Genomic DNA, 21,351 nt, shown 5'->3' with positions numbered 1-21,351 from the left:
TGGCGATTTGGCAATTCGATAACGATGTTAACCGATAAACGATGCCACCGATTATTTTTAAGAGTCGGTTTTGAATATACGATAAAATATTGAGCATAGATTTTCGATTAAAACATTTGTTGGTCTGAAAACAGTGTATGAAAGATTACAGAGGACATGGTCAAATCGTATTCTGCATCGGATACGACGGAACACACCGGTATTCAAGAACAATAAAGTTGACTGAAGGTCTATCGTTTCGGACTTTATGGCAAGGGAAGCCTTGAGAAGCTTCCAACCATTTAGGTCACCAGGACCTGATGGAATATTTCCGGTATCCTACAAGAGACGGACTGCCTGGCGCCAAATATGATCGCTATATTCACAGCGTGTGTAGAAGCGCTAAAGGGGAGAATCTCTAGATCAAGCAGGCCTAGACAACACTTATACAGACACGGTAGCAGATGCGGTGAATAGCTACCGGGTGAAGGTGATGCTTGAAAAACAACCGCCTCCCATTGCAACTGCGAAATTGACCACCCCCGGCAAACCAGAGTAGTTCTGGCTCAATTATGATCCGGCAGATGCAGCCGCCTCAATTCCTACAGAGCAAGGATTGACGCTAACGTGTGGCCAGGGACCACACCTCACCTGTTTAACTGCCCAGCCAGACCACTCGTCTCAGACCCACATCTCTCTGGACGCACCCCAACTTAGTCGCAGAGTTCCTGGATCTGAATACTAACAGAAGCAAACAGGCGAAGATAGAACATAAAACATTGCTACAACAACTACAACGAGGAAGACAAAGGTGGGCAAATTTGGGGAGCCACGTTTACTCAGCAGAACGATTTCGATATCCAACGAGGTCAAATACATCATTCCCAAGATTTGGAAAGGGAATTAAATTGGAACTCAGAATGCTAACGCATAACTGAAACGACTGTAGAATCACTTTTAAATTTTGTTAAATATGTATCAAAGGTTGCCTTGCCATATTGCCCTTTCAAATGTTGGACACCAGTATATATTGTATATCGCCGGTTGGCAATTGTGACATTGGTCATAAGCCCGACCTCAGTCAACTATTATCCAGCTTTAATCGCTTGGTAGTAATGGCATTAATGCTCATCACGAGTTTTGGTATTTTCTTCTAGGTAACGATCAGAGGGACATGGCTTTCGCAGAGCAGATTTTTGGCTCCACATTCTTCAGAGAAAAACTATAATTGTATCAGACCAAAGACTTCTCAACTTCAAAGCAGAGGTTGCAGCAATTTGTCTAGCCAAAATATGTCGAGGCATGAAATACAGTTCATCACATAGGGGGCCACATAGTCCGACGAAGAGTATGCCAAAGGCGACGACGACGAAGTTTATGACCCATTGCTGTCTGTTCGCACAGCACCTTGCAACACATTCAGTGTGACTATATTCCCGTAGTGACGTAAGGCCAGAGCAAGATCGGAATTGTACCCACTCCATGCACCGGTTATACCTCACCAACACCAACCGATGATGGAGGCGGTTCTGGCAAACCGAATGGAATCAGAGTCCGAGGTTCTTTTCAATCCCGGCACGGACCCATGTGGCACGCCCATGACGAAAAAAAATAACGAACACGTACACTGAGGCGGCAGCCCTTGTCGATGAAGGATTCTATCGGGTCAATACGGTGCGTACAACCGGCTGCCATGGGATAGGAAATCTGTGTTTGTGATTGTTAATTATGTATTACCTGTTATCGCATGATATCGAATGCAAATTTGCCCATGAACATTCTATTAAGGAACAGGAGCAAACTTCTCACATATCAATGAGTGCTGTCCGATTCAATTTTAAGCTCAATGATAAGCATGGCGAAACATTTAAACCTCTAAATGTCTCATTTGTACAACAACCTTAAATCATATGGTGCAATCCGCCATCTTGTCATCAAGCTGACCGATGTTTTGCCAACACACACAAAGACATTTGTGTATATACGTGTGCGTACATGAGCAGAGCATATGCGAGAAAGATGACAACAAAGAGAATGCAAACAAGAACCTGACATCTTGATACCGTCAAACCTGGCCGGCTGTTAACAGCTGTTCGCGTGATACCACCTTTTTAAATCCGCCTTGAATGATAAGGGACCTCCCTTTTATAGCCGAGTCCAAACGGCGTGACGCAGTACGACACCTCTTTGGAGAGATAGCACAAAAATAAAACACGGCATATATAATTGCTGTTTTATTTTAATGCTATCCAGTATAAGTCTGATGTTCTGGAAAGTGAAAAGTTGCACTAGCAAGTTATCGATATCGCGCAATAACCGATAATAAGAACCGATTAATCTTGATTCCCACTATATAAAATAAAAACTAAAAAAAATAAAACACAGCAAATATATAGTCATGATTAGTCGGTTATGTGGTTATTATCATGTTATCGACAACTATTCAATTCTATCTAGAACTCTTAAATTGTACTGGATAGCACAACAGAAATTGTCTCCTTCCAAAGAGAAAAGTGCCATGGTGGGAAAGTTGAATCTTTTTATGAAAAGAAGATCTTTAGTCTTAGACGTATTGGCAACTTCGATGTAGAGGTTTTTTAAGAACGTCTCTAGGAGTACCGGGAACTTTTCTCTAACTGCAATAGCCACGTCATCAACCAACGTGGTCACTTTTGCATTACTTTCTTCCAGATGCAATAGTATATATAGTTAATAGTTATATTCCGAAGTAGTGGACACAGCACTCCTCCTTGTGGTGACCCTCAACACATCTATGTAGATCCAGATTCCAAACATGAGTTAATGTGCCTTTTTGCAAGAGCCCGGCGATTTAAAGTAGTCGAAAGTTTTGATCGCTTAAGTATTCTTGACTCAGATACAATTTTCTCAAAAAACACCGATAAATGAAATCAGTGACAACCACTTGCGGCGCCACGTTGTTCGTTTGAGAGCTTCCCTGTAAATGTGAATCCAGGAGTAGTTCTAGTGTTTCCCAACATTCACGCACTCTGACTTCTGAATGTACCCTACAGTAATAGATGTGCAGGCTTTCGTTGCCTAGAGGCTCCGCATGTATCTTTCTCGGTGATGTAGATTTCAATACCGAATAGTAAATACATCACCTCCGTTTTCATTTGAAGTGTTGGCTTCCAGCACATTTGCTTCGACTTTTATATTCTACTACTTTAAAATCGTGGGCGTACCAAATCATAAATATTTGCCCCAAACACTTACCTGTGGCATGGTTTGAGTTTTTGGCTAAATGTTATATAAGGTTCCGAAAAGCGATCAAGACTTAAAAATTGTAAAATCTACAGTATTCGCCACTAAATTTGCAAACTTATTATTTTTAATCTATTCTTTCTCCCTCTTGTGTCTTTTGATGACATTTTCAATCGTCATGTGACAATTACATTGTTCATGGGGCCTTTCCACTTTTTGTTTATGGGAAGTGGTGTCACCTTTAACTGATGTATCCTTACTGTTTACCTTTCACATTTATTTTCACAAAACATTTTGGGGTTACGCTTTCCCATCATCATGATGAACTCACTTGTTAAAATGTTTGTCATAATTGTGTCATTGTATTGTTTTCAAATACTTAAGTTTAGGAAATGTTTTTTTTTTGTTTTTGTTTTTTTTTTAATCACAACGTTTAATAAGTACACATTCCGTCGATCGAGAGAAAGAGGGGGAGAGAGAGAGTAACATTGTGCCTATCACGAAGTAACAACTCTACTTTGTTTAATCTTCATGTTGGAGTAGTTGCCAGTTGTATATGATGTTAAAGTTCAACATTGTTCAAATTGGAACCTGATGACGAAGGCAAATCTACATCACTGGGTGGTATAAATGTGCCCTTACACAGAACCGATTTGTTCTTTTCGGAGAGCTTTAACATTTCCATCCTCAATTTATCCAGAATGGCATAATTGGGTTGATTAATAGCTGCCTTGCTTTGGAGCACTGTAATTTCCTGTTCTTCTTGTTTCTTTTCCTTGAACGTTTTAATGGAATTATTACCGTAGAGACGTAGCAGCGAACCCCACGTTTTAATGTGCGGATGTAGAATCTGAAAAATATTAAAAATAAAGTTATAAATATCCAAAAAAGAAGAGATCAAGAATTTTGTGGGTCTTAGAAAGTAACCGCAATAATTTTGATATTGAAGACGCTCTACTCAACGGTACAGTACCGAAATTAGTTAAGCAAAGAACGATACTGGATATGAAAATCCTTAACTGCACATTTTTATATCCACCACCATAGGGTGGAGGTATACTAATCTAGTCATTCCATTTGTAACATCTCGTAATATTGAGCTCAGATCCCAAAAATGATATATATTCTTGAATGTCTCGACAACCTGAGTCGATCCCGCCATGTCTGTCCGTCGGTCGAAATCAGATAGCGGTCGAACGCGAAAAGCTAGCCGATTGAAATTTTCCGCAGATACTTCTAGGTCGTAGGGGATTCCAAATTTAGATTTACCAGCCGCATTTTTTTCCGATATGGCTGAAATTTTGCACGTGGTGTTCAGGTATGACTTCCAACAACTGTGCCACATACAGTCCAAATAGGTCTATAACCTGATATAGCTCCCATATAAATTGATCTCGCGATTTGACTTGACTCGATCTTCTGCGCTATTCTAACATCTCTGACACAAAGTTTCGAGGTGCCTCCCACCACTTGATATTTCCATCAGGCTCTTGGTTGTTGTTGTAGCAGCTTGTTGTTGGATTGCAAGTTCAGATTTACAAGCCGCAATTTTTGTCCAATATGGCTGAAATTTTGCACGTGGTGTTCAGGTATGACTTCCAACAACTGTGACACGTACAGTCCAAATCGGTCTATAATCTGATATAGCTCCCATTTAAACCGATCTCCCGATTTGACTTGACTCGATCTTCTGCGCTCATTCTAACATCTCTGACACAAAGTTTCGAGGTGTCTCCCACCAATTGATATTTCCATCAGGCTCTTGGTTATTGTTGTAGCGGCTTGTTATGTTTTATCTTTCGTCTGCTTGATGCTGTTGAGTGTCAAAATCCAGGAACTCTGCGACTAAGATGGGGTGCGCCCACAGGGATCTTGGTATGAGTCAAGTGAGTCTGGCTGGGCAGTTAAATAGGTGACTTGTATCGTGTGGTCCCTGGTTACAATCGGGACATACATCTTGCACGTTGGCATTAATCCTTGCTCTGTAGGAGTTGAGGCGGCTGCATCCGACGGAACATAATAGAACCAGAAGTACAGGTGCAATGGGAGGCGGTCGTTCTCCAAGGACTACATTCACCCGGAACCGCATCTGCTACCGTGTCTGCATGAATGTTCCCTAGACCTGCTTGATATGACACTTGATCTAGAGGTTATTTCTTGTAGCTCTAAACCTCACGATAAACTTCGGCCTTCTTCTGATTGATAAACGTCCGGCGCTCCGAGGTTATGAAGTCTGGTGGTCGGTCGATGGGGAGAATTATGGGGAGGTGGTCTGACCCCAAAGAGATGACGGCTTGCAAGGATACGTCACTCAGGAGATCAGGGGATGCAATGGAAATGTCTGGCGAGCTGCTGCACCTCCTAGTAATCCTAGTGGGGGCAAACCTAACAGAACCAGGGTCCGGGGTTCTTTTCAATCCCGGCACGGACTAGAAGCGTGCGGAGAAGGTACTGCGGGATGTGCCTCTCCCATGACTAAAAAAGACGAACACGTACACTGACCTTATCACCTTATAATTGCACCTATAATCACTTTATAACTTCATCCTGCATCCAGATTGGTCGTATGCGGTCTTTGGGTTAAGTCAAGCAATCAGCCGACATACAATTTTTTTTTATTTTTGGCACTACTTGGAATTGAAGATGCCAATTTGTTCTCTTTTTTACATTCATTCTTTGTTTACGTTTTCTTCTATTTGATGACATTTTTCATCGGCATATTTGACATCCTTAATGATGTTTATGATGCCTATCCGCTTTATGTGATCGCACCTAATTTTCTACATGTGAATCCTCATGAACATGAACATGAGGATGTTAAAATGTGCCGTTAAAAATGTCACAAATAGCATGGCGAAACAATTAAAGCTGGTCTTATTTGTGCAACAACCAAAACTCATATGGTGCAATCCGCCATCTTGCCATTAAGCTGATCGACGTTTTGCCAACGCACACAAAGAAATTTGTGTGCGTATGTATATACGTGTGCGTACATGACCAGAGAACATGGAAGAAAGAAGATAACAACAAAGAGAATGCAAACAAAAACCTGACATCTTAATACCGTTAAACCTGGCCGGCTGTTAACAGCTAAATCCGCCTTGAACAAATGGTAGAAAACGTAAAGAATGAATGAATGTTAAAAGAGAACTAATTGACATCCACAATGGCAAGTACTTTAGAAAATTTCCACAAACTTTCTTAAGCGAATCCTGAGTGAGATTAGGGATATGAGTCCATCCATGAGTTGAAAAAGACTATGCATGAAATATAGACCGTTCCATGGTTCAATTCATGAATGAAGCGGTTATTTCCCCTTCACCCAAATCCAAACCAATTTGTAATATTGGAATCCAGCACAATTGCTTAGACTTCCTTCTTCGTTTCTATCAAAATTCTCAGCGATTACTTCTATGACTATATATATATATCTCTCTCTCTAATCACTTACCTGAAGAATGGCTTGAGAGGCTAATTGTTTACCTTCACGTTTATTCTTACACAATACTTTGGCCGTATGCTTTCCCACCGTCATGGTGAACTCATTCTTTTTGCTATGCGTTCGATTGATCTCATAGTTAATTTGAACATCATCGCCCAGGCCATAGTTGCGTTGAAGGCATGTCAGTAGAATGGCATGGGGTGTGGGTTCTGTGGTTTTATTACAAAACTCGGTGACACGGGGGTCTTCTATTCGTATGTCATCGAAAACCTAGATTTAATAAAAAAAACTGTTAAGTTGATAATTGCCAAAGCTCCCGCGCCTTCTGAACTTACCGACAGATCCTTTTGATTACTCTTTGCCACCGCACTTTTATCCTGTTTGACTCCCGTTATTTTATCCTTCATTTCAGGTATAAGAATTTCTAATGTCTCTCTGGCTGCCTCTGATTTTGCCTGCCTCTTGCTTGTCCCATAGCCGGTGCCATATTTCAAATCATTTATCGACACCGTGGCTGCATATGGAGTGGCAGCATTTTCCAACTCCTTGAACTCATAAGTGGGCTGCTTCTTCAAGGCATGCTGCACATACTCATGCAATATGCACACAAAGCTCTTGCCACTTGGATTCATAATCCATTCGCGGCGGGCGCGAGGATTGGATTTACCATCGCCCGGTACCAGCACGGGAAACTTTATGAGTTTTGTACCATCTGGCAGTGTTGGTCTTTGGATGTTTTTGAGATTTTTTCGATTTTTGGTGAATTTGCGTCGAGCATTCCACGAGCGAAAACGCAAGACACGTATAACACGAAATTTGAAGATTTTCTGACAATACTGATTGAATTGATCGGGGGTAAGAGATTCTTTTTGGATATTTTCATTGACGGTAACTATTTTGGCAGCTGGCACCAGACTTCGTAATTTATCTTTGTTCACATTGGAATTGGTATCGACAGTATTGCCAATCGAGGAATTTGCATCCGCCGTGGTGGTGCTAGAAGATTCATTTTCATTTGTATTTCCATTGTTACTGGAGGGCAAACTGTTTTGTTCACCCTCCACTTCAGTTGCTGAAGGTTGCTGGGTTGGCAGTGGTGGTGCTGGCGGCGAAGTCATGCTACTAATATCATCTAAATTAGAAGAGGCTGAAAATCCAAAAGGACATTTTGAGCTGGATACAGTGGAGGAGACAACATCGGTGGCCGCTTCCTCTTGGCTAGTTATTTCTTGGGCTTTTCTTTGTTCGGCTTCAGCCTCTTCGGCCAAGGCTCTTCGATAATTTAAACAGGGAATTGAACCTACTGGAATGGCATGTTTCTAAATCGATAGGTGGGTTATTTAACAATGTGGAAGAATCAACAATTTTCTAATACATACCCTAGCACTACCCGTGCCCAAAAAATATGGTCTGGTCGTGGATATCACTCGTGTCTTTTTGTGCAAATACAAAGGCATGCCACTATTGTGCGTGACTTGCACCCATCCTTCGGGCAAAACTTCAAAATGATTGTGCCTCTTTTCTTTTCAGGGAGTTTTAAGAGGAGTTCAATAAATTTGTTTTTAAATGCCCCACCCACCATGCAATGCTTACCTTCCAATACAGTCTTAAATCTTTCCTCATATTTTGGTTTTTTCGATCCCTTCAAATCATCCGGCAGATTTTCATCCAACAAATGTTCAATTTCTTCATCGTCCAAGTCCAATTCCGATGACTCATCACCTGCATCGTCATCATCTCCATTCTGTTGACTGCTGACAGCACCATCTCCATTTTCACTGCCATTATCTAGATTTCACATCAAATGGTATTTATGTACATCAAAAAAAAATATATAGCAAAGTTTTAAAATACAAGTGTGGTCCCAAAACAAGCTGACTTGGCGTATAGATGGCGCAGTAGTTTAAGTATCAAGCCGCCAGTTTGATTTTTTGATTATTTTTGTGAAGAGTAGATTTCTATTCACTGGGAAACTGAATTGCCAAATTACAGAAACATTGATTGGATTGCGGATATGCTTAAAATCAGGTGGTACCCTTATTTTTGAACTGATATTGGCAATTTGCAAGGAAGGTTTCTATCTATTGAGAACCCAAATATGGTTAAAACCTCACCCTAATTTTTAAAAACGCCTGATATCGATTCGCTTGAATCGCTAAAATTAAAAATTTGGTATCCAAATTTAAGGCGGGGTGTCGAAGGGTCCACAAAAGGGATATATAGACCAATCTTGAAAATTTGGGACTCATATGAAAGTTTTTTGGGAATAGAAAACGAATCTGATATCCAAATGTGGGCCAAGTATTGGAGGGCCAGCCCATCCCAAAAAAACACCACCATTCAAATGAAATGTTTTTGGGGGTAGAGCATGAAATTCATATCCCCTGCCGAAACAGCCAAAACTGGATTAATTAACTGACTAACAGAATATGCAACTCAAATAAAACTTCAGAGCCAATATTCTGGAGGACCACCCCTCTTCCAAAACACCCTCAAACCGGACATATTTACCAAGTAGAGAGTCTCAGTAAGAGGCTGGGCAGCACCATGTACTAAGTGCCTATGATGCCCGATATGACAATGCGGGTTATTGCCGCCTTTAATTAACCAAAGGTAATCATGTTCCCGCGGCGATCGTTGTTGTTGTTGTAGCAGTGTGTTGTACACTGAGGCGGCAGCCCTTGCCGATGGAGGACTTCATCGGGTTAATCCGGTACGTACAACCGGCTGTCATGGGTTTGGTGTTGTTGTTGTTGTAGCAGTGTGTTGTGTTCTATATTTCGTCTGCTTGATTCTGTTGGGTGTCCAGATCCAGGTACTATGCGACTAAGATGAAGTGCGTCCACAGGGATCTGGGTCTGAGACGAGTGGGTCTGGCTGGGCAGATAAATGGGTGTCGTGTGGTCCCTGGTCACAATCCGGACATACATCCTGCAGGCGGCTGCATCTGCCGGATCGTAATTGGGCCAGAAATACTCTGTTTTGCCAGGGGAGCTCAATTTCTTCAGGTGCAATGGGAGGCGGTAGTTCTCCAAGGACAACATTCACCCGGTAGCTATTCACCGCATCTGCTACCGTGTCTGCATGATACGCCGCTTGATCTAGAGGTTCTCTCTTGTAGCGCTGGACCTCACGCTCGAAATCATGTAGATCTAATTTAAGGCTTCTGGGCGGTGAAAACCTATCCAAAAGCCCAGAAGGTATTGCTTAGACAGCATGTAGTATGGGTAGGATCTTTTTCTTCTGATGGAGGTGGTCCACGTGAGAACTGAGGATCGGTCATACGAGCGTGCTCATCTATGAGAGCTTGATGAGGATCGCCACCTCTACATGCAAATGTGGCAACAGACAAGGCTAGGAGGAAAATTATTCGTCGTAAATGTGGTCTCCGAGCAGTTGGATGGCAATCAGAATATACCGTGGAAGAAGTAACAAATGTCATCCTTAGCGCCAAATCATCCAAGACGTTGGCCCCCTTGCTGAAAATCTGGATCTACCTGGAGTCGAGTACCTTACTACTGTCCTCAACCTGCCTCTGAACACTCTTATAGTTCTCAATGCATAGCACAACAGCTGCTTTGCATACCATCACCGCACACATGTGGATTCAATCAGCTTAAGCCATGTGAAAGGATGGTCCGCGTGGCACTGGACCTATCAAAGGCATTCGACCCGTTCAGCCATGCCCGCATCGCATAATAATTGAACTCTTTAGTGCTTACCACGGACTCTAACTCGGGCCTTGGTGACGATCAAAGGAGGGAAGCACTAGCGGATCAAATGGATGACTCCATTTTCTTAACCCAGAGTTCGCTTGACATCACGATCGCAGATCGGATAAACTGCGTAGAGAAATTTATCTGCTCAATCATAACAGCAGCAGCCACCCGCTTCATACTGGCTATTCAAATACCTATCAAGGTACCAAATTGCCTCTCTCAAGTCAAGTTGCTATAACTTTCAGGGAAAATCCGATACCAGATTCAGAACAGCCCATTTTTTTAGACTATGGCAAAAAGGTGAATTTTACGAAAGGCACGTAGGTGTCCCAGTCGACGCAAAACCACCGCTTTTCGGAGCCGTAGCTAAAGTCGTAGTCATAAAGAGTCGGATGGACCCTGTTCTCGTACCAGAGATACATGCCAACCAAGGTATCATACAGACCGATCTCTTCCATCATCGTGTATTTGGAATTCGAAATTTTTTCAAAAATTTCATTTTAATTTACTATAAAAATTTTACACAAGACAGAGTGTCAAAAAACCTTTTATGAAAATTGGATTTTCATAGAAAATTTTCAGGATTGTGGCGGAGAGCGATCCACAAGCATACACTTTTTATTGGAATTTTTAACAGTACATGCCATTGAGAAGGTCAACATGTTCATTTTTTAAGGCCTGGTTATGCTCTCGTAAATATACAGTAAATGTACGAAAACGTTTCGGCTGTTTTGTTTTGGATTATGAATACACATACAAATGAATACCGAACGTCTGTCAACCGTAAAATAAAATTTTACGTTCTGTTTTCGTGTCAGCTGACAAAATTTGAAGTTTGAAGACATTTGAAAACAAAAAATTTACATTAAGAAAACTGCTTTTCTTTACAATTTATTGTTAATAGATTTGGTTTAATGGGTAGCCCACCATGAAAAGCTGACTTCGCTCGGTGGCAGGTCATTCAGGCCACCTGGGGTGAAAAGATAATAAAAAAAATATGTGATAAAAAGAAATAAGAAGAGATTAGGGGTAAGCTCCAATATAACGCCGTCGTATGCGCTAATCCATGTTAGTTATTTGTCGTGATACAAAAGTCTATTCAGGGATTTCACACATTCGGCCAAGAACTTCCCTCTCTTCCCAGCATATCCTTTGCTGTTATCGTTATGGCACAGAGCTCTGCCCGAAAGAACATACACTCGTCCGGCAGTCTCAGCGACGTACCGAAATTTTATGTGTCGGAGTATAGCCCCAATCCTGTCCCTGTCTCCATCTTGGAGCAATCTATAAAGTCCGAGGTATCATCCCGGCAGGGGATAGCTGTGAGCACCACACAGGCCGAGACATTGAGGTCCGATCTATGTGGTGTTCATTGCTGTCACGAGAAGCTTAGCTGCGAGCTACCGGGCACGTCCATAGGTTGCGGATAGTGGAATGCTCCATACGGAGTAGCTGCAACGGCAGTCGTGGACAATCAGCGGTTTTGAGCGAAGAGTCTGAATGAGAGGCCGGGTGGCACCGGTTCTGCCACAAATACTGAGGGCCTATGATACTCGGTATGGCAAGGCGAGTTATTGGCGCCTTTAAATAATCAATGACCACTCTGTTCCCACGGCGTTCGGTCCTTTGGATCGGAACGAGCTTGCTCAGCTATAGGAGCTTGACGAGGATCGCCACCTCCACTTGAAAATGTTGCTACAACGACAACGACGATCGAGGTATCAATCTCTTTAAACACAGGATTCGCTTCTCATTACTCCCTCCCGGGAGTATGAATGGATGAAAAAATACCAATTTATTACCTCAAGACTTTAAGTCTGGAGATATATCTATATATAACTAAAATTTGATTTTATGAGATCAGAAGATCAGGTTTATATACAAAGAATACGTTATCATCAAAAATTGTTTGAAAAATATTTGTATGCCCAAAATATCTGCAAAATTATAAATACCCAGCTTTTGGGTATAAATGGGCAAATACCCTGGTATTTACCCAATTTACCGGGTAAATACCTTTTTGGGTAATTACTCATCGTCCATCTCTAGGTATGTGAGAAATTTTCCGACGTCAGACGCTCCCTCATCTTCTAGTCTTTTTTGGTAATAAAATTGTCAAATGCTACTTTTTATAATAAGCATAAATGCCTCTTTACATTTACGATACATTTATTCTACATTTACGGTACATTTATAAGAGTATAATCAAGCCTTTTCATTCTCTCTATGTTTACGTTTTCTTTTTTTTGTATTTTTCAAACGGCACATTTTGACATTCTCAATCTTCATGGGGCCTTTCCACTTTTTGTTTTTGCACAAGTGACCTAACTTTCTATTCAGGATTCACTGAATAAGGTCAAGCCAATCGATCATCTGACATACAATTTTTTTAATTTTTGGCAGTACTTGGAATTAAGGATGCCAACTTGTTCTCTTTTAACATTTATTCTTTATATACGATTTCTCTCACTTGATGACATTTTCAGCAGATTTGACATCCTTAATGATGTTCATGGAGCCTAGCAACTTTATGTTTTGCCAGTGACCTAATCTTCTGTTAGTGAATCCTCCTCTCTATTATTCAGCCATGGAAAATTTTAATAAAATGGGATTTTCCCAAAACCTATTGTGATTTTTTTACACTTATAAAATATATTTTTTTAATAGAAATTTTCGACGAAATATAATTTTTAAAAAGAAAATTTTGGCCTAAATCGGTCTATAATCTGATATAGCTGCCATATAAACCGCAATTGCATGAGTTGTTTTGTTATGACTTCCAACAACTGTGCCAAATATGGTTCAAATCGGTCTATAACCTGATATAGCTGCCTTATAAACCGATCAGGGATTTTGACTTGAAGAAGTGAATGTGAATTGAATGTGGTCTCCAACATTCAATTCAATTAGCAAAGCCATTCTTTTCTTTTATACTTTGTTTATCTAAAAAGAGATACCGAGAAAGAACTCGACAAATGCGATCCATGGTGAGGGTATATAAGATTCGGCCCGGCCGAACTTTGCACGCTTTTACTTGTTTATTTTTATGGAATTGGGTACTGCAGAACATTTGTTTTAATATGTATTTGTTAGTGGAATGGCAGGATTCACTGAATAAGGTTAAGCCAAGCGATCAGCCGATATACTTTTTTTTTAATATTTGGCAGTACTTGGCATTGAGGATGTCAACTTGTTCTCTTTTTACATTCATTCTTTGTTTACGTTTTCTCCTATATGATGACATTTTCAATCGTCAGATTTGACATCCTTAATGATGTTTATGGGGCCTATCCACTTTGTGTTTTGCATGTGACCTAACCTTCTATTAGTGAATCCTGGTGGAATGGTAAGAACTGCTATAATTTTGAGTCATGTGCAAAGTTATTTGCTATCTGTCTCGACAAGTTGTATATTTTAATGATGGGAAAAATTGCTCATATAAGTTATTATGCATTTGATCAGCATTTTCTTATTTCTTAACAAAATCTTCACCTGTCTCAATGACATCCATTCGCAATATGGGTATCATGCGCATTTTAAACGATTTTGTATAATGTCGTCGCTTACGGAGGTAAGTGTTATGGAATCTTTTGTTTGTTCGTGGTTTAGTTCACTAATTGTTATGGAAAAATCACATTTTTTCGCTTGTCATGCGTCGCATTTATTATATAGAGAGAGATTTCAGAGTTACGAGCAGCAACTGCTACCACTAGTACTAGTATATGGTGATACGCCGCCTATTTTGTGATTGCAACTACATTACTACCGACTTTTTTTATAACGATCTTAACTTGTACAAATCATTTGCCTAACTGGAGGCTAGCAGGAGGCTATTCATAAATGATAAATGTTAACACAAGATACACGATACACACAGCCTCTTCTTAACTGGCATTTCTTATCTTCTTATCTTTGCTATATGAGAAAGAGCGCCGCGCTCGAACATGGATGTGGCAGTATAAACAGCAGTATTTTGTTGATTTAGTGATAAGAGGAAAGAATGTTAGATTTGATTTCTTGAGATTTATGAAAGCGATAAAAACAAAAGGAATGAATGACAACAATGATTGCAGCACCTGAGAAACAAGGTGATTGAAGTTTAGACATTTCAGACTATAGTAATGATGGGGATATGGTAGAGAAGCTTTAAGGACATTACCATGGGAGGAGATGAAAGAGTGGTCAACTGGATATACTACAATACACAGATGGTTTTTAGTAGTTTGTATTAGCTTTGTGATCTGCGACCCCTAGGGAGGACAACAAATACCAGATTATATTGTGGGGCTGTGAAATGACTTTCATATCCAACTCGCAGGAGAGATCAACTACAATACAAACTTTGCCCATAAACATTCCACTAAGGAACGGGGGCAAACTTCTCACATATCAATGAGTGCAGTCCGATCCAAGTTTTAAGCTCAATGATAAGGGGCCTCCTTTGTATAGCCGAGTCCGAACGGCGTGTCGCAATGCGACACCTCTTTGAAAGAAGTTTTACATGGCATAGTACCTCATAAATATTGCCAGCATTAGGAGGGTAAAACCAACGCAGAAAAATTTTGTCTGGCGTTCAGCGCCGTAGGAGGACATGCTAACCTCTGGGCTGCGGTGGCCTCCAGGAGAGATAAAAAACAATAGACCTTTTGTGATGAGCCGAGTAAGGATTTAGATTTTTTGCTCCGATTTATGTGGTGTTCATCGTCATAACGAGCTCAGCTGAGAGCTACCGGGCGCGTCCTAAGGTTACGAATATAAGATTGCTCCATACGGAGTAGCTGCAATTGCAGTCGCGGATAATCAGCGATATCGCTTCTGAAGGATAGGTGGGGCGCCCGGCTCTTGCTTAAATATTGAGTGCCTAGGCAACACTATATCACAATACGAGTTATTGACGCCTTAAACAACCAATGACAATAAAGTTTCTGCGGCTATCGGTCCTATAGACCGCAACGACCTTGCTCAGCTATTGACCCGAACGAGGCGAGCGTAATAGAATTCAGATCGAATACTACCTCGAATCCTACTGACCTGGGGAACAGAGTATGAAAATCAATAGGATTATCTACGAACATAAGTGGAATTTTGGTTTAAAGTGATGGAGGGGAGCTGCCGCTCTCTCCGAAGACTATTCTTTAACGTTATTTTTGACCATAAATAGAATTGGAGAAGGAACGTTGAAAAAGTGTCAAACGGGGGCTGAAAGCGGTTTACTCATATCGCAACTCGATATGAAGTAGTTGGGGACTTATGGCAGGGCGGTCCACTGCATGTACACTGCTGTGGCTCGGCCGATTCTTACCTATGGGTAGCTGGTGTGGCCTCGGGCCCTGTAGAACGTGGTTCTACGCGGTATGATTGAGAGGGTGCAGGGTATTGCGGCGGTGCTTGCATCTGTGGTGAGGAGAAGTACTCCAAAAACAGCACTGAATGCGATACTTGATCTGAGACTTTTTCACCTATACGTTTAGGACATACCTCAGACTGGTTAAGTCAGGGACATGGTGCCCTTCGGAATTCGAGCATTCGTTTGATCTGTGGTACGCCGAAGGTGGGATGCCGGGCGGATCTTTCTTCGATGGCGATCTGGAGGTTGCCTTCCGGGGGAAAGAAGTTCCCAGCTGAATGGGGGCACCGGGGTAGGGGTTTTTGTTGAATTCCTAGTACTTAGGAAGGCAAATAGGTTTCTGGACGGATGCGGTATCTTTCAGGCTGAGGTTTTTACGATCCTCGGGAACCAGAAAATGATTCTGAGCGGCGACCCTGTCAGACTGCCACGATATATGTGACAATGAATTCCCACACATTGAGTATTTATTTATTGGCTAGATGCAAATTTGTCCCTGAACATTCCATTGAGGTACAGCCCCAAACTTCTCACATATCAATGAGTGCTTTCCGATTCAAGTATTAGCTGAATGATAAGAGGGCTCTTTTTTATAGCCGAGTTCGAATGGCGTGCCGCAGAGCGACATCTCTTTAGGGAAAGTTTTTACTTGGCTCCCATACCATTTCAAATGGCATTCTTCCTAATAAATGTCGCCAGCATTAGGTGTAACCACCACTAAAAAATTTTCTGAAGTTCTCACCAGGATACGGTGGGCTAAATGCCAATCTCTATATAAAGGCCCTGATGGCGGGTCATGAGAGGAAGAAGCTTGTCAGGACACTGGGTAAATACCCAATGTGTGAGAATTGATTGGCTAGATGCCCATCTCTATATATGTTGACAGTCAGGCGGCGATAAAGGCCCTCGCTGAGCGGTCATGTGAGCAAGAGGCTTGTCGGGACATACAGTAAGCGTGTCATAGACTGCCGTCAGACTGGACTGGTTTCCGGACCATCAAGGGGTGGTGGGAAACGGGGTGGCTGACGAGCCTGATTTGGAAAAATTATGCGAGTGCTACGGCGATGGTGAACCTTCTATGTATTGGCTGTCTACTAGTGATTGCGCAGTGGGCTGGCGCTGCAGGGTGAACAAGGCCCTTGGCCGAGGTTCTCATGACGAGTAGCATTTCTGCAGGGTCTGTGGAAACAAGTTGTCGGAGACGCTCGAGTATCTGCTGTGTCAATGCACCGCTATGGCGGAGAGAAGGGGTAGAATTATGGGTAAACACCTCTATTCTTCTCCAAGAATATATTGCGCAGTCTTGACGTGGGCTGGCCCTGCAGGGTGGACAAGGACAGTGGCCGAGGTTCTCGAGACGAGTAGCATATCTGCAGGGTCTGTGGAGACGAAGTTGTCGTAGACGCTCGTGCATCTGCTGTGTCAATACAATAGTAAATACCTCTATTATTTTCCAAGCTCTACAGTCATTTGACGCCCTGCTGGATTTCTGCAAGGGCCTTATGTGGTTGACGAATCTCAAATAGGTAACTTTTACGGTCTCAACGCCGGTTTTTGTATCTCTCTCTCTTACGTCTGAAAACAAAAAGAGAGAGCTCTTTTTGTTTTCAGACGTAAGAGCCGGAGTAGTCCTTCCCCTACCTTCATCTTTCACTCTCTTATTTCATTTCTTTTTGGGATGAACACAATGGACCTAAGATCTTGCCAGGCGCCTTTAACCTAAGGTATATACCGGTATTGGTAAGCTATGCTCTAACGTTAAATACTCTCGAACCCCGCCAGAATGAATGATAGAATCTCAGCCACTCATCCAATTTGAGTTACCGATATGAAGATGTGCCAGGTTTTGCAACCTTCAATTTATTGAGTATTCCGAGAGCAATAGCGTGAGGAGAGCCATTCATCTCCGAGCCGATGAACAACTGTCACAATTTACTATGGACCCAATTACAAACGTCATACTCAACACAAGGCCTTAAAGAAATCTCTACACGGATACTGAAGAATGTACCTGGAGTCAACTACCCGCCCAAGATACTCAACCTGTCTCAGTACACCCTTATAGCACGGAAGGTCTGGAAAATGGACTGAGTAATGCAGCTAGAGTAGCCAAAAATTAATCTAGCAAGGGAAAATCGTACAGACCGATTTCCCTTCTCTTGCCCGTACCTAAGACACACTACTGCTCAAGAGACTTGTTGGGGTTGTCCCAAGTGCAGAGCATGTTTTTGTTGTAACCAGATAATATTATGTGGAGGTAGCGGTCGTCGTCGAGCACATATAGGTGAGCAAACTCGTTCTGATCCATATGACCGACCGCTGGCCCAATAACACGCCTTGTCATATCGAGAATCATAGGCACTCAGTATTTAAACAAAAGCCGGTGTCGCCCCGCTATTTACTGAGACTCTCCACTAGATACCTCTGATTGTCCGCAAGATCATTTGCAGCCCCTCCGTATGGAGTATCGCACTATTCGCAACCTGTGGACGGGTCCGATAACATACAGCTGAGTTTCTCATGACAACGATGAGCAAAATATCGGTGATACTATAGATATTCTAGTTTTTGGTTGAATATCGATTGTTATTCTTCCTATCGATACTATCGGCAGTTTCACAATTTGCAAAATTGAACTAGAAATTGGTTATCCGATCGTGAATATATACCAATAACACATTTTTCAATCGTCTTTCGTGTTGAGTATTTCAAATGTCGTTCGAATCGGCCCATAACCTGATATAGCTTCCTTATTAAATCGCCCGATTTAATTTTCTTAAGCCTATAGAGGGCGTAGTTTTCATCTGATTGTACAATGGGTTGTACAATGATTTCCCTCATGATTTCCAACTGACTTTATCAAATTTGGTTTTAGTCGGTCCATGCATTGATATTTTTTTAACTTCTCATTTTAAATAGAAGTGAAACGAAATTGACGATAGCATCGATATTTATTATTAGAAATATTAAATGTTCGCTATTTTGCCAACTCTAGCGTAGATATGGTAGAGAAAGCGGTGAACAACTACTGAATGCCGTCCTTCGAGAGGCCACAATGGCGCAATGATCCGAATGCCCGCCTATGGCGCTGAAAGCATGGGAGGTTATCAGGTCCGCCTATGACGCTGAACGCCTGGGTTCGAATCCTGAAGAGAATATCAGAAAAAAAAATGTCAGCAATGGTAATCCCCTCCTTATGCTGGCGACATTTGTGAGGTACTACGCCATGTAAAAGCTTCTCCCCAAAGTAATGTCGCACTTAGGCACGACGTTCGGACTCGGATATGAAATGTTCCTAATGGCATGTTCATGAGCAAATTTGCATTTGCATCCCCATTGTTCCTTAATGAAATGATCATGGGCAAATTTGCATTTACATAAGAACTTAACTCAGTATTTCGAGGTGTTGTTACAAACGGAATGACAACGATATGATTTCCCATTTATGACGAAGGGTGCAAAAATCTATGGCTATTAGATATATAAACAACCAATTAAATTATAATCTTATACTTACCCTCCTCATCATCATCCGAATTTGAGCCGACTTCATCCAGAACCTGAAAATGTCTCAACTGTTGATCCAATGCTTGGCTATTGCTATCCTCCTCCGCTCGATTTCGCATTTCCTCTATGGCGCTAAGGGAAAACCCTGCGTTCTTCATAGCTTTAGCATGATCGTCCATTAGAGATTGGCAGGATTCAGCTTCGTCCGTTAACTTAACCCTCTTATTCTCCGGCTCTTCACGTTCAGCCAATTTGACATTAGCCATCTCCATTTTATAACTTGCATCTTGATGTGAACTCATGTGTGCGAATGTGTGTTTGTATAATTAACAAATTTAACTCAATCGAAGTTATAGCAGAGTTTCCATTTGAACTGTATATATACAACTATATATAAAGGGACTACAAATAAATATCGTATATTGATTTCGTAGACTTTGGGATACTCGTGTTAATAGCCAATTATGATTAAATCCAACATTACATTTTACACTGGAAATGCTTTTGACCAAGCAAAAGCATACAATTGGATTCAATCTAATTGATTATGCGAGCACCCGATTCCGAAAAAAAAGACGCAACTAATTTACACTAAAAAAATATATGTGGAAGAAGCTATTTATTTCTATAATAAGAGTTCCTATATGGAGTTTTATTCTCTTCTCAGTCGACGCCTTGTTGTCGCGTCAACCATTCGAGATGACGACGAAGCAACTTTCACAATGGTTTTTGCTATCATATTATAATTTATTACATACAAATTGACATAAAACCTATTGCGAAAGTACCTCAAAATATGGTATGGATATTTAAAGTTATTTACTGTTTTTCTTCTCTTTATTTGAAACACTATTACTGCTAAAAAATTTTATTTAATAACTGTGAGCAAGGCGATTTTTTCAACAAATGTATGTCGGAATTATTCAATTATTCCTTTATGTCACGTGACGTGTCTCTGATGTTCTGAAGTGGCTGTTTAATCAGTGTGACAGACGTAATGCAATTGTTAGACGATTGCTTAAGGTCCATCACACTACATGCTCTTGTCTTATGACATGTCAAATTTTGCTATTGTTAAAGTTGCACACATAAGCTGAGTATTCTGTTCAGCTTTTCAGGCGGCTTGCATTCAACTGACAACAAAAACAGCTGATTTCTGTCAGAAGAAATAGAAAGCTGCTCTCATGATATAATTACCAAGTAGTGTACGGTAAACAGCTGGGTACAATTTTTTCTAGCGAAGTGCGCTATCTGTCAAGGAGTTTTTGTTGTGTGTGTGTATTATAGTTAAGAACCATACCACACACAAAAAAAAAGAAAAATTGCCCGAACTAGTCAATGCACAAAAATCAGAGTTGCACTAATCACTGATTTTGACAGATAGTGCACTCAATAATTTGTTGTGGGCAATTGCCACTACCTGTAAATTAATATATCTTGGGCCTATACACTCTATGTTTTAGCAAGTGACCAAACCTTCTATTAGTGAATCCTGAAATCCGTAAATTAGAGAAATTATTTTATTAAAATCATGTTAAACAACCTCATTGCAATTTCCATTGAAATTAACTTTGGAAACGGCATAAATAAGCGGATTTTTAGAAATTCGCACGGTATGTAACTCAACCTAAAGACCGCTTGAGGGCACATCTGATTGCTTAAGCACGCATAAGTGCTTCGCGTGATATGGTACTTGGTGGTACTTAAGGTAGAGTTACATACTATGCGCACGCACCAAAAACGCATTAAAAATGCAAACAAACAACCACAAAAGCAAACAATTTTAACTTTGACGCCTAAAGCCTCAACCTCATGACGCTCGAGTTCAATCGTCAAGTTGAAAATTCTTTAACATTTGCTTGTCGCTTTTGTGGGATTTATTTGCAGAGTTGCATTTTTAATGCGTGCGCACAGTTTGTAACTCCATTTTTAATTCTATGTCACCATATGTGAAATTGTGTTTTTTTTACTTCTCCGACATCAACGCAACCAACAACATTTCACGAAATGCGCTTATTCTGTTTCAGCCTTTAACGACAATCCGACAATTACGAAAACAAATCCCACAAAGTTGTCGTCAGATCTGGTAACCCGACAAAACAATTTCACATTGACAAAACATATGATTGGTTGGA

General features: G+C 41.1%; 1 protein-coding gene across 6 annotated transcripts; it reads right to left on the bottom strand.

Moving 5' to 3' along the window:
• Window positions 1-3,532: 3,532 nt before the first annotated feature.
• On the bottom strand, window positions 3,533-20,103 carry LOC106088153 (microprocessor complex subunit DGCR8). 6 transcript variants are annotated; one of them, XM_013253528.2, is made up of 7 exons: window positions 20,040-20,103; window positions 19,227-19,618; window positions 8,237-8,431; window positions 8,023-8,165; window positions 6,979-7,962; window positions 6,653-6,913; window positions 3,533-4,051 (listed from the first exon to the last, which is right to left on the bottom strand). In XM_013253528.2, the coding sequence occupies exons 2-7, from the start codon at window positions 19,516-19,518 to the stop codon at window positions 3,764-3,766; spliced, it is 2,163 nt and encodes a 720-aa protein (XP_013108982.2). In that variant the 5' UTR covers window positions 19,519-19,618; window positions 20,040-20,103; the 3' UTR covers window positions 3,533-3,763. The 6 variants fall into 6 exon arrangements, with proteins under 6 accessions (XP_013108982.2, XP_013108983.2, XP_013108981.2 ...); XM_013253529.2 differs by having other exon boundaries at window positions 19,227-19,603; window positions 20,005-20,093; XM_013253527.2 differs by having other exon boundaries at window positions 20,005-20,087.
• Window positions 20,104-21,351: the final 1,248 nt, after the last annotated feature.

Source organism: Stomoxys calcitrans, chromosome 2, assembly GCF_963082655.1.
Source record: "Stomoxys calcitrans chromosome 2, idStoCalc2.1, whole genome shotgun sequence".
Lineage (NCBI taxonomy): Eukaryota > Metazoa > Arthropoda > Insecta > Diptera > Muscidae > Stomoxys > Stomoxys calcitrans.
This window is presented reverse-complemented; position numbering and strand designations above follow the sequence as displayed.

Coding starts and splice junctions, on each gene's coding strand:
- LOC106088153 (XM_013253528.2), bottom strand. CDS start 19,518: ATGAGTTCACATCAAGATGCAAGTTATAAAATGGAGATGGCTAATGTC. Junction 8,432..19,226: donor TTCGGATGATGATGAGGAGG/GTAAGTATAAGA, acceptor TGTGAAATCTAG/ATAATGGCAGTGAAAATGGA. Junction 8,166..8,236: donor ATTTAAGACTGTATTGGAAG/GTAAGCATTGCA, acceptor CTCCCTGAAAAG/AAAAGAGGCACAATCATTTT.